The sequence below is a fragment of the Falco biarmicus genome, chromosome 2 (assembly GCF_023638135.1).
Source record: "Falco biarmicus isolate bFalBia1 chromosome 2, bFalBia1.pri, whole genome shotgun sequence".
Classification (NCBI taxonomy): Eukaryota; Metazoa; Chordata; class Aves; order Falconiformes; family Falconidae; genus Falco; species Falco biarmicus.
The window spans coordinates 19,865,601-19,879,864 of NC_079289.1; the positions used below are offsets into that span (position 1 = coordinate 19,865,601).

At 37.7% G+C, this 14,264-nt stretch overlaps 1 protein-coding gene across 12 annotated transcripts in view; it reads left to right on the forward strand.

The window, feature by feature from the left end:
• ZMYM2 (zinc finger MYM-type containing 2) overlaps positions 1-14,264 on the forward strand; it is a 91,982-nt gene that overhangs the window by 57,164 nt on the left and 20,554 nt on the right. For all 12 annotated transcript variants that reach the window (XR_008820000.1, XM_056327088.1, XM_056327090.1 and 9 more), the window contains one exon: positions 8,626-8,798. Coding sequence is in view for 11 of the 12 variants with exons in the window: in XM_056327088.1 (XP_056183063.1) it covers positions 8,626-8,798 (173 nt within the window). In the remaining variant the exon portion in view is untranslated. The remainder of the gene's footprint in view (positions 1-8,625; positions 8,799-14,264) is intronic.

Here is a 14,264-nt window from a genome sequence, read left to right on the forward strand (position 1 = left end):
TCTGTGAGGATGAATACACCAAATGTTACCATTAAAACAAAGTTTTATCAGCTTACTGTGATGATCTGAACCACTGAATAGTAGAGAGAAGGTAGTCAAAAGCACCATGAAATAGAATGTAACTTGAATAAATACGGCACACATCTGCTAGCTGTAGCTTAGGTCTACTTTTTTATGATGCATATGAAAAAAAAGTTTGCTGTGTTATCCAAGGAAGGTAAACTGCTGACCTGGACAGAAACTCTGTACAAACAGCCTAGGCCCTGTATTTTAAGGGAAAACCAAGAGCTGTCATTGATTGCTGCAGAAATAGTGGGATCCAAGAGGTAACAGTGTTTAGATCTGATGTGGGGAGGAGAGGGCCAGGTCTTTAGGTGGACTGAGTGGATGTCAACAAATAGAAGTTCCATCATCAGAGGTGATAAATTTCTCTTCCCCTTTTTCCAGGCACCCAAATACTACTGTTCTTCCTTGATGTCATAACCTTTTTCCAAAAATATATACAACTGTGTAAAGTAGAAAAACTAGTAGACGTAACAAATAAACTTGTTGGATATGGAAGCCATGCTGGTTTTGATAATTGTGAAGTGTTTAAGAAACTTTACCAACATAGATTATTTTGTTGAGCATGGAATTATTCTTCACCCCAGAAGACAAAAATATTACAATTGGAGAAGAAATAATCTTGTGTTTAGTCACAAAAGTTGTTGGCATTTTTTGGAAGAAATTGGACTCTAAAGGGAAAATACTGGAAAATTTCAGGTATGTGTTTTTAGAAGAAGGCTCCTAGATGAAATCCACAGAAGTTAAACAGGTGTTGGAAGTTTCTGTAAGAGTGCTTATTTGTTGGTCTCCAAGCAGATTGATGGGGAAGCGTATTAAGATCAGCCACAAAGACCCCTTGACTGCTTATGATTCCCTAGCTGGACTAGCTGGGGTACTGAAGATGTCATTATTCCTCTGCTCGCATTCTTCATACCTGGGTTTTTTTTACACATGCAAATATGTATATATTTACACAAAACCCCTGGCACCCACATTAAAGTCTCTGGGGTCAGTGTTTCTGTGCAGTTTCATTTCAACTCCGTTTCTTTATATGTTTCTCTTCAGATATTTAAAAACATGTGCAGTGACCAGCTGAAACTTCCATTGCAGTGAGGTGTAATTAGAACTGACCTGTCATTTGTACTGAAGAGGATTATTAATTCTTCAGTGGGGTAAACTATGCTTTTTCTGTCCAAAACTCAGATGCTACATGGAGGTAGAATAACCTGAATGGAATAGGTGAAAGAGTTCAATCTGTTCCCCTGGTGCTGAGGCTTTGGAAGTTAAACTGCCCTGGTGTTTTGCCACTAGAATGCCTCATTCCAAAATACCAGTATCTAAATAAATAAGGTGTATGTTGTATATGCTAAAGCAAGAAGATAAAGTTGCTTGTGGGTTTTTATGTATGTACGTATAGGTGCATGAGTGACAGTTGAGGACTGGCTCTGCAACTTTTTAATCCTGGGGAATTCTTAAAGTTACTGAGTGTTGGTTTTTTTTAATATATATCCCTTCTGAGGGTCTAGGCTCTAGAATAGGTCAGTCTTTGGCAGTCCAGCAATGCAACTATTTCATGGTGAGTATCACCATAACTTTTTTGTAGACTGATTTTGCATTTCGTCAGTCTTTTGAATAGAACTAAGTATTATGATTTAAATAACACAGGCTTTGTAATAATTTTATAATGTGAATTTTAATAACACTATATCCAGTAGTCTGCTGCTTGAAGGCAGTGAGCTATGGAGTAACTCGGTTATCTGATCCTTGGGAGTTCCTTTCAAATGGATAATACAGATAAGGCAGCTATGAAACTAGCACTGTACTGTCATCTTGGTAGTATAGAATTAGGGATTCTGCAAGTGAAACTCAGTGTAGACTATTCCGATGTTTCATCTAATTAGAGATAATCCCTTTTGAAACACTGTAGAGCTGACAAGCAGAAAAAGAAATCTAGGAAATTAAGTGACTTCAGAAATGAGTATGTCTAGGAAAGGTGTATATATAGTTAAAGCACTGTAGATTTCAGTGGCGTTTTTCCAACCATGGCTACACAGTGGGTTGTTTGGTAAAGTATGCTATTAAATTTTTAGGTTTTAATTGTTGGATGTATATGAAAACACTACAGATACTGGAAAGAGCCTAAACACGAGCACATTAAATTTTATACAGATGCTTATGGGTCATGTTTCATAACCAGTTAAGAAATAACCTGAAATTTATAGCAGTTCCTGCTGTCTCTAGAAACATAAACAAACTGGTTTCAAAACTGATGTGTGATATGAAGTGTTGTTAAAACTTGGTTGCTGGGCTTCTCCAGTAGGTGGAGAAACAACAGCACTGAGGAAAAGTTGATATGCTGGGCTGTGCTGAGCTCCTGCGTTCCCCTGCGTGAAGGGGTTGCCATCAAGCCTGCTTGAACCTCTTAATTCCTGTTTCTTGGTTTAGTTATTGTTAAATGTGAGAGCAACAGAAATTGTTTAAACACAGCTTTTTTTGTAGTTTACATTATCAACTTACCTCTTTTTAGAGACACTGACAAACCTTATAAAAGTAAAATGTGCAGAATTTGGGTTAGCATACTTTCTGAAGTTAGAACTTTCTGAAGACTGTAGTAAAGCATCCATTTTTATGAAAAATCTTATGGCGTAATTACTACTCCCTAACTGCATGCTACTTTGTAATAGGACCTCATAAAGCGATTGAGGTTTGATAAATAGTATAGAATGTAGTTAGAGGGAAAAGAAATTCTATTTAGTATATGTAAAATTTCATATCACAGTTAAGTGTTTTACATAATGAAAATCTTCTGTTACAAGCTCTTGGGTTTGTGCTTCACAGACCTGTTATTACCTACCTCTCTGCAGCTCTGATGTTGGCCTACCATGTTAAAAAACTCCTGTGCTTGCTGTGGTGCCTTTTCAACTGTAGCCTCCTGTGTTGGGCAGTTTTATTCTGCTGCTGACCGCGTTCTTTGGCGGTGTCCCTCTTGAGATAAATTCTAACCTGAAGTATCAGCTTCCTTGTGGCTTTCTTTTGAAGGTTTATTTGTTGCTGAGTTGGAATATCCTGGCAAAAGGAGACAAGTGAAAAGCAAAACATGTTAAATACTGTAAAATGTATGATCCATAAAAATGCTCTTCACAACTGCAGGAGTCTTGTTGTTACTGAGGGAGGGTATTCCTTTCCCACAAATCAGGTTAGTAGACAAGTGGGAGCCAACTTTGGAAGGATTTTGAGGTTCTTGAGTTATTCCGAGAGACTATGATCTCCTTTGTCTGCTATGGACAACAGTTACAACAGGAAATCTCTGACTTCTGTTTGAGCTGCGGCAGTTTTTGTTGGAGAGCTCTCGCACAGTGCATTGTTCAGGCCATGTAGTCTTAGTAGTCTGGTATTAATTTGTTGAGCTGCAGGTGACTATTCTGAACAAATTGTGTTACTGTAAAAGCTCAAAGTTACTTTTCTGCTGATGAAAATGAGTTACTGAAGAAAAAAAAAAAAAACAACAAAAAAAGACAGCATATTCAAATGGGAAGAGTCCTTTATGAAACATTTAACAGGCTCCCTTGCTGCAGAAGCACCAAGTGAAGGCCCTTGGCTGTGCTGAAGGGGAGCACAGGTCTACACCTTCCAGACAAGCACACGTGAAAGAGCTGGTTCTTGTGGTGTTTCACTTACAGAAGAGTCTGATTGTGTGGATGTAGTTTCCAATGAGTGCTTGTTGGATGCATATCTTCTGGAATTACTTGAAAATTTTAACTTGTTAACCTGGATTTTGATACTTTTGACAGCATTCTTGTGGTTTAAAAAGTCAAAAGGCAGAACTATGCTGAGGAAGAGATTGTTTATCTTGCCTCTGTCTGTAGAGGGAGAATGTTGATACTGTTAATGTCATGTCACCTAAATTTTGAGTACAAGCTGTGCTGAATCTTGAGATGGAGAGCTAATTTCTAACATGGTAAAGAATATAAAGTGAAATCCTGTGCATTGTTTGACTGCAGGAATTCTTGTTATATTGGTGTTCTTCAGTGTCAACTCCACTAAGTCTTTGAAGAGGTTTGAGACGGTTACTTAAGAGAATATGCAATATTGCAGATAAGGACTGATGGCATTTTAAGGTGCTGAGATTATAAGCACACGAAGAAGAAAGCTTATAAAGATATTTCTTATTAACCTGAAAGGATAATCAACTTGAAAAGACTTAGGAACAAGCAAAAACTCATTAACTGGAGGGGAGTAGGAGGGAGGAGAAAGGAAGGAGCTAGTATCTAACATCAGAAAATAGTAGGATAAACTGAGGATGTATAAAAGTTGAGTTGAACAATAAAGTAATATTCTTAAGCAGAAGACGAGGAAGGAAGTGGGATACACGGCCTTTCTGTTATTCAGAGAAGATGGAGTCTCTTTTAACGGTAAACCAAGCAGGACCTGAAATTGGTGGCACTGCATCTGTTTTCCTAAGGATAGTGATGTTTATCATGAAGCCACAGACAGCAGGTGATAGGAATGTGGGTATGGAAGAGGGGGCTATTGCATTCAAATCAATGCAGATGGAGGCAGCATAAAGATGTGGATGGAACATAGCTCCGGAAATCTTCCAGACCTAGCCTGTGATGCTACAGGCTGCTTGATACTACAGGTGGTTTGGCATACAACAGGCCTGTTGTTATTCTTCTCTAGATGAAGTTGCTAAAGGGTAACAGTTGAAGTTATTCCAAGATGAGAGAGCAGCAAGTCTTGTATGTCGCTTGAAGGAGAAGAAGGGAGTCTAGTAGTACAGCCTTTCCAAGGTAAAAAATTAATTGCTTTTAGGATGGAACAGTTGCTTTCTATAGTACAGAGAAGAACATCTCCTAAAAAGAAACTGGTGTTGAGGACTCGGGAGATGTTTTTAGTTCAGCATTCCTTTTTCACAGCTGTTTGATGTGTGAATGTACAGAACTTCCCTCATCCAGGTAGTTGCTGCTGGTAGAGTAGGGTCAGGTTGTTAGTAGCTTGTTTGCTCTGAGTCTGCAGACAGTCAAGTGAAGCAGGTTTCCTACTGTGGGTAGCTCTGCAGGACTGGACCTGACAGTTCTTGGGTCTGCCAAGAGAAGGGATGCTCTCTTGACCTGGAACACACTTGAAGAAAAGGTTTGGAGGAACTTCTCGTGTGTTGTCCTGTCAGTAAGCTTCTGTTGCATGTGCTCCAGTCCTTACCCTCTCTCTAGAGCTGATGTGGGGAGCCAAAGTTCAGGGCTATTGGAAGGGGTAGGTTTTGAGGTGAGTTTTGCTTGGAAGGCAGAATTCTAATAGCACAATTAAGGATGTGTTATGTTGATTTAGCAGGTACTCAGCTGCTTGGTTTTTTGTTCAGATTTGAGTTGGAAATACTTTATCTGAAAATGCTCCTTATTGTTCTGTCTGAGACAATTGACCTGCAGGGTGGTGGTCTGTTAGAATGTTGCTAAAGAACATAATTGATTACCTGTGTAGCTTGAATGAAATGACCTGCAGTTACATTTTTGTTCCAGATAAGAGCTGTTTTCTCCTAGTGTCACTGTAAAGCACTAGAGATTTCCATGTGGTCACACTGTAACTTGTGTCTGGTGTTATAGCAGAAATCCTGAGGAACTTAGGCTTTTACTTCTTTTTGTTCAAAATGTTGGGGCTGTGACCTGTTTGTCTTAGGCAGTGTTTATACTCACAAAACTCAAGTCACCAGGGGGGTTAGGCTCACCAAACCCTCAGGATTTTGGTGTTGATATTGGCAAGGTCAGAAAACTGGTGCTTTTGATATTGCTCGTCCTCAACTTACTATCAGCCAAAGCCCACTTCTTGGTCACATCTGCAAAGGCAGCATGGATGTTGCTGCTCTGTTAATTCAGGATTTACATTGTGTACCATGAAGACCAAGTTGTTTAAGCTTAGAATCTGTTTTGCCAAAGATGGATACCTTTTTCCATACTTCAAAGAACGTCTTACTATTCTAATCAAAACCATAGCATTATAGTAAAAAGTTACATCCTAGGTATGCACAGAGCACCAAGGACCTAATTAAAGTACATGCTATAAAAATAAAGGCATTTTGTTTTCCCTTTGTCTGAAGTGGCAAGATTTTGAAGCAACCAAATGTTCTGTGATCAGGTGGATTAAGTTACCTATTACAAAGAAATAAAATAATATCAGACAAATATGAAGAATTTTGCTCATGATGTCGCAGAAGGAAAGGCCTGTACCCAATTTGGAGGTCTTCAGGGTTGTAACAATCTTCTGTCAACATGAAGTTTTTTGAAGATGGATTTTCTGTCTTCTGTAGAGGCTTCCTTCAGCAAGAAGCCCTGCAGTCACCAGTCTATAAAGAGCCCCATGGCTTTCAGGCATTTAGTCTTAAGGGCTGGAATTCTGGACATTTTGTTTCCCCTTATTTAATATTCACTGCTCATTATTTTCCATGAGTCATGGAGATGTGGAAGATATTTGACTCTCAGATGGAAAATTTCTTACCTGTTGCTTTTTCTTTTTTTCTTTTAATCTAACAGTGGTATCATCTTCAGTTTTATTCCCTGTGGTCTAGCGGCCAAGAAAAAGGTCAATTCCTTTTTGTAGACTATTTAGCCGGGTGCACATAGCTCACCTCATTGATGGTAGAGTACTACGAATCTATAGTCTTGAAAGGTTGGTGCAGCACTGAATGGCTCTTCTAAGACAAAGCTGAAGAGGAGGGTACATTGCCGTGCTGAGCTATCTCGAACTGTAGAGAACTGAAAAGAATCTGGTGCCCCGTACAATAATGAGGGATACAGCTATCAGAAAAAAATACTGGCAAGAAATTTTCAGTGCTTTAAGGGGTGCTTTTCATAGTTTGCATACACTACTATCTTCAGGATTATTATTTCCTTCAGAATGGCGCATTTAACATCCAAATTTGTTGCACTGTGAGGATGATTGCTTGATTTGGCACTTGAAATCTGCACTGCCTGTTTTGTGTGTTTATATTGTTGTTAAAGAATCAGATACATAACTAAAAAAACCCCACCAGTTTATAACATACTTATTACCTATAGTGTCTTATTTGTACGATATTCTATAGTTGTTCTGACATTGCTAGCAAATCTAATTTGTTAGTAAAGTTTTTAGCATTGCAAGTTAAAATTCCTTAGTAACCTGTTTTTGGAAGATAACTGCCTGCTGCAGCTTCCATTTGTTTTCTTGTGCTTTTAGTGATTTTAAAAATTGTATCTCAGTTGCACACATAGGCAATTCTATCCTAATAGGCAACGGTACAAGTAATTTCTTTGAAATTACTGAATACATTGTAAAAATAGTATTTTTATATTCTGTATGCCAGAGGAGGTGCAGCATGTATGTTACATATTGAGTTTCATAACAGAAGTAGAGAAGTCTGCATGTGTTAGATGATATGCCATAGCAGAATGGGCACTTGGAAGACTTGAGTTCTGGTCTTTGGTGGTACTGTGGTATTTGAGAGATCATAAAAAAAGGTGCAGTACTTAGGTTGGAGGTCTGTGTAGATGTTTTCTCATCCCTCCAGTGTTTAATATAAACAGCTATTTCATCTTCTCATACTGTTTTCTTCTGTAAAATTAGCACAATTAAAGAGATACAGAGTGGATGATACAGGCGTCAGCTGAATAGACGCTAGATTTGAGGTAGTTTAAATACATTATATTCTCAAAATTGCCTATGCAATAGCTACAGTATTCATCTTTCAGTGCATTTAATATCTTAGAATATCTTTTCTAATTTGTTTGAGGGAGGATCACATTATTGAAGAATATGGCTCTCATTATGGCAACCATAAAATTATGATTGCATAGCAAATGCAAAATCTAAACCAGAACAAAACAAAAAACCAACCCCCCAAAAAAACCAACCCAAACCAAAAAGCCAAAACCAAACACCTGATGTGAAAAGAAAATATAAGACATTAATTGCATAGAAATCCTAAACAAATTTAATATGTAAAATCCCGTGATTGCATAATTATTCTCAGTACTGATCATTGCTTACTTTATAGTTCTAATTTTTAATAAATGCCTCGGTTCTTAGGTCATCTTGTACCTATTAGCGTTCTTAAAAATGAAGTGGTCTTAAGTGGTTTGTTGTATTGATATGAATGAAAGTAGTAATAGAAATAAGTTGGTCCTTGAAGATAGGGTATTGTTTTAGTGGATGGTGGTGTTTGGCTTAAAATTTCTGCTTGTCATTTTCTGGATATCTAGCATTCTGAGAATGTGTAACTGAGCAATGTAATTCCAAGTCAATGCTTTTGCATGGATCTACATGAAAAGAAAAGTATGTATTTTTTCTGACTGTTTATTTGGGGTTTGATAAGCACAGATTCAAGCGTAGTGTTTTGAAAAAGATATGGACGCCACATGAAACCATAGATTTGTGCAGGAAAGGTATTCAGGTAAAAATGTCTTGAAATACAGTCTGTTATGCAACCTGAATTTGTCTGAAGCCCCAATTGTTAGCTGTTGTTGTATTCATTTACTTTTCAATATTTTTAATTCTTAACTGTGATATCTCTGTGTAAAAATTCCTTTGTTCCTAATATTTAAAATCTGTTTCCAGGCTGCAAGCTGCTATATAAACAAGACTTTGCAAGACGGTTAGGACTGAGATGTGTTTCTTGTAATTACTGCTCACAGCTGTGCAAAAAGGGAGCAACTAAGGAACTTGATGGTGTAGTGAGAGATTTCTGCAGTGAAGAGTGCTGTAAAAAATTTCAGGACTGGTACTACAAGGCAAGTAACTCAGAATTTTTGATGAGAGCTCTGCAGTTAAAAAAAAAAAAGCACATATGAGGATATCTCAAGAACTGTGCAGCAAATGGATTACTTCAGCAAAGCATTTGCTATACAATAAGCAAATGTATTAATTTCATGGCTTGAGTTTTCTTAAATCTTAGAGCAGCGTTTCTATCATCTGATTTTATTAATTCGTTTGGCAAGGAAGTCTTGAGTTACAGAAAACCAAGAAACTACTATGTATATTTGTTTCTTTACAATTCCAATTTTTTCTTCTCAAATGATACCATAGTTTTCTTGTCAGACCTTCTTAAATGTGTATTCAGAATGTTGAAAACACTGTTAATAGGAGCTGGATGATACCTTGAGTTGACTGACGATAAACTAGGTTAGTTTTTCTTGTTCCTGTTTTTGCCTCCTTTTTTGCCTTTTCCCTTCTCTCAGTTTGAAGTGCAGAGGCTTTGATTGTTCAGTATTTCCCAGTGGAAAGGATGCCAAAGGGAAAAGCAAGACCAAATGGATTTCTAATAAAAGTTTAAATCAAACAGATGGCAGGTATTTCTAAACCTCTGGAAACTTAACTACCTTGTGAAGCTCAACCAGCAAAGAGTTCATGTTAAGAGGTTTTTTGGGTTTATTTTTTGAAAGAAATAAGGGTGAAATTGAACTGGGTTTAACCTGCGATTAGTGTCATGGATAAAATATTTGATGTCTGGTGTGAACATCCCTGAAAGCTACACTAATATTAAAACAAGAACTACACTTGTGGATGCAATTGCAAAAAATGCAGTACAAAATTAATCATCTTACTAAAACTCTGTAGACAGCTTGGAAGGTTGCAGTGTTAGAGGGCTGGATAGAAGTCCGGTAATTCAAGATGATTTGCCTACCATAAAAGAAGAGAATCTGAAGACATACTGTTATTTTAGAATGGCTGGTTCTGGAAATGCTACAGCCAAACATTATAAAGTCTTCATTTTGAATAACATGTAGGGTCCTGTTAGACATTCCTGAAAGAAAACTACTGAAGACCAGAATGTGTTTCTCCTGTGTCATGTGAAAATAGGGTGATAAAGCTTGGCTGCAAAGTTCTTAAACCTACTAAAATGTTAACTTCATATAATAATATTTAATCTATATGTCTTAAAATTTGGGGTGTGGTTAAAAAGTGCCTTCTGATAGGGAACTGAATAACGCTTTGGTGTGCTTTAGAAATCTAATACAGTCTGGAAGTGTGCCTACCAAACTAGTTTCATGTACATAAACTTCTGTGGAAGCTTTGATTTCTGATTCAGATTTGAGAACCACTTGAAAACTCTTGACTTCAGGTTATCCCTCTGATCTGTGGGATAAAGCAATAACATAATTGGCCCATTAAGTCTGCTTAAGGTACTGCTGTTGGTACTGTGGTAGAGGAAAGTTAGACATGATGCTCTGAGATGGCAGTTTAATCTGAAGAGATGTGCTGATGAGTAACGACTTTTGATACTTTTGATGATACTGAAGTGTTAGGTATTTTTACTTCTTTAATCTTGTACTTGCTAGAGGGACTAGTGTTACGTGATGATGAATTCTTGATAGTATTTTTTTTTCAAATACTTCTTAAGGCCTTTGCCTAATTCAGTTCTGGTTATAAAAGTTTGGGATTTATTACATGGGGAAGGCATGTAATAGGTTTTGGGAAGTTGCATGTTTTGCTAAAATTGTCTTTTTTTCCCCTCCACATCCTTGCTGGTAACTTCTCCCTCTTCTATAAGACACTCCATATACCTTAGGTTTGGTAGTGCATTGTTAACTGGTGTTCTTATCTAGCTATAAATAGATAATGATCAAAGTATAGGAAGACAGAACAGATACGAACCACTCCCTGAACTTGTACTTCATTTGCTGTTTTGTCTGTGAGCTTTTTAAAAGAATAAAATTACATATGTGTGAGCTTTGTCTAATCTATACTATGTCCAGTGTTACTCTGGAGTTCCAATGAATGTATACATGAAGAGAAATAAGTAGCAATACTGTAGTAATGTTTTAACACCATCATTGTGTTCATTAAGCAAGTGTTTTCTTCATCTTCCTTGTCTACTCTCTTTTTTTATGGGCACATCTTTCTCATGTAATAGTATCTGGAAAACATCTTAACTTTTAAAAATAATTAAGTATTATGGGAGAACATCCCTGAATGCCAAAATTCTATTCTCAAAAAGCCAGAAGAAGGTAGCAGTGGTAGAAGACGGTTATTTATAAGTATATCAAACTTACCTAGAAGTGTTCTCCAAACCTAATTTGAGGGATTGAAATGTAAAAGAATAGCTTAGTCCTAATCGTCTGTTGGGTGGCAGCTACAGTTATCAGTTGGTGCCAAGTTCTAAGGAAGTTTCTGCTGTATGGTGTCCATGCATCTTTTAAAACAAGAGGTAACATTTTTGGTGTCTTGAGGTTAGTTCCCCAAGTTATTGGAGCTCCTCCTGTAAACTTCAATTGCATGCCATGGTTTGGATGTTAATCTGAAAAATGTCTAGGAAATGTCTATATAAATATTTTAGTAGCCTCATGTTTGATGAGAATTTCAATCATTTGATGTTACTTATACTAGAGCATTGAAAGTAACTTGAAAAAGTATACAGTTCCGAGATCAGCGCAGAAACATGTTTCTTTAAATATACATTGTGAAACATTGCTGAAAATAGCACAGCTGAAGTGCGCTTACAGGTCATTCCAGGCTACAGTGGAGTATTGATTGGACTGAGCATGTGCAGCAATGACTGTGTATCCAGCAGAGGTCAGGTGTCTTCAGCAAAGACCAAGTAGGAGGTGGGGAATTAGTCTGAGGCATAGAAAAATCATCGTGGCTGGTGAGCTCAGATGGCAGTGATTGTCAGCAGGGGTACAATTTGAAACTGTGGAGCCAGCATTGATCTAAATGGTAAAGGTAGCAAGACAACCTTGTGGAATTTACCTTGTCCAAGTTTAGGCATTGTATATCTAGGCATCTCAATTTCAAGTAGGCACTGTTTCGGTACAGCTGATCTCCCTTCTTTCTTCTATAGTCAGTCACTCTCTGGAAACATCTCCTGCTGCTTATTTACTGTAGACAGCTGAGATTAGGTCAAATTAGTAGCCATCCAAACCATTGGAGAACATTTAGGAACAGGTCAGGGGGGGATTAAAAATGTCAATAAAAGCCCCACATGTGAAAAACTTGTTTTTAAACCAAGTTTGGGGAAAACATTAGTGATTTATACTAAACACCATGCCCATTTGAATGTGTTGAAGTTGGACTGGGGAAAAGTCTTGGGCTAAAAAGCAGTCATGAGTGGCAAAGAAATTATGTGTAATTGAATCACAGAGAGTATGGGTGGACTTCTGGCAACACAGAAATAGAGCAAAATACCTGAAGGCAGGTATTTTGGAGATTCAATTAACATGTAGTGCTAGTTACCCAGAGGGAAAGGGGAAGGAAGGAAGGAAAAAGCAGAAAGATCATGAATTCACACTTCTGCTTTCAGTTAACTTTCATGGTCAGGGAAGTTGGGGAGAGCAGGCAGATAGTAGGAAGGTTCATTGCATGGAAGGATGTATGGTATTGACTGCTAGCATGATTATGGAAGTGGTAGAACTCCAGTGTAGCAGGTGCAGGGATGCGAAGTGAAGCATCCTTATAAAAGAATCTTGGTCTTGCTAAGGAAGAGTAATTTCTGTGTGGAAGCAAACAAAAATATTTTTCACATAAATACCTTAGTAGCAGCCTAGGAGAGACAGTAATACTTATTCAAATATCTAAACAAAAAAGCAGAACAGGAGAGGGAGAAAAGAATTGCAGGAGGGCTGTAGCTGCTGCATTTGACAAAATTTGTCACCTTTTTTTTTTCTTTGAATGAGAAAGTTGAGCAGATAGTGGTGCTTTGATAGTCAAGCAGCGCGTAGCAGGTTAGAATATGTGGGCTTTTCTCTACACAGGTCAGCTGTCATTCTTAATCAGGGTTAGGTGGGCTTGAGATTTAAAGTTAGAGTGAATTATACATTATCTTTTTTTTCTACTGGTATTTCAGCCTTTTGGTGGCTTTGAAAGATGCATTTGCATTAAAGGTGTGAATTCACAGTTTCCCTGAACTGATAATCTAGGCTATTTTGGCAACACTTTACACTTCATCTTCTTCCCCGCTCCCTTCCAAGAATACAACCTACTTGCTCTTTTATCCCACTGAGAATATCTCTGCTGCAAAATGAACTGTGGGTCAGCATCAGCAGAAAGTCACAGTGACAAATGTAATAAAAATTGAGGGAGGATGAGGGAAATGCCGTGCTGGAAGGTCCCTGCCCTTGTGTAACCTACAGGTGCATAAGCACTACTGCTGACACCTGCACGGAGGAGCGGGGAAGAAATACCTGCCCTTCCAGGGGCACCTGGCACTTAATGTGAGTTGATCCTGAAGTTACAGCTTCAGTTGCTCCCAATTTAGAACTGGTTGTACTGTTAGAATCAAGTCTCTCGGTGTATCGTCTTAAGTATTGGAAGATTACAACTGAGAGCTGAATTTTCTGTGTTGCCAGAGCATGGTGCCAGACTGATCAGGTTGAGAAGGAACTCAACACTTAATTACCTTTTAAATTGGAACTAATTGGCCTGTTCGTACTTTTTTGGAGTAATGAGAACTACAGTTGGAACTTCGTGGCTTTTTTTAGCCATCAGAGCCTTGTGCATAACTGCAATGTTGTGTATGCTTTTACGTATGAATGTTTTATGTTGCATATTATCATAACTTCCCTCTTTCTCTCCTGGCTATATTATTAGGTTGACTTATTTTAGATTCCTGAGATTCCGTAAAGCTTTTTGGATTTTTTTTAAGGACTGCTTTAGGATGGAGGTTGCAGGCAATATCAGGGGGAGCAGTAGTTCAAACAATTCTTTGCTTACTTGAAGGTCTGAAACTGGGGCTACTGCTGTTCAGATAATTACTTACAGCATGGCTGATAAAATTCAGTGGAATCTATTTTGGAGAAAAGCAATGTCTGAGTGATGCGTCATGAAATTATCGTGTAGGCTGGTGAAAGATATTTTATTTAAATGTTTAGCTAGGGATACATATGAACAAAGTTTTGAGTTTCAAGTTATGTGCTAACGATTTTTGTGGAAACCTCTTCAGTGTGAAAGCTATTGTTTATAAATCATAGAGAAACTGTGATGAACTAAATAATTGGAATCTACATGTTGCCAAACTATTAAAAGAATGAAAATATAAAAGTTACTTACATGAAAGTGCTTCAATTTGATACCCAGAGAAGTGATTCTGTTTGCCACTTAAAACAAAGAAACCACCAGACTTCGGGGGGATAAAACCCAGTTCTACTTGTCCGTTCAAGAGAGCCATTAAGGAGTCTCAGTCACTTTCTGCTCTTGTTTTGGAGAATGCTTAAGTAGAATTAATTAAAATTGATGCATAAAATTCACTTTTGGCTGACTGT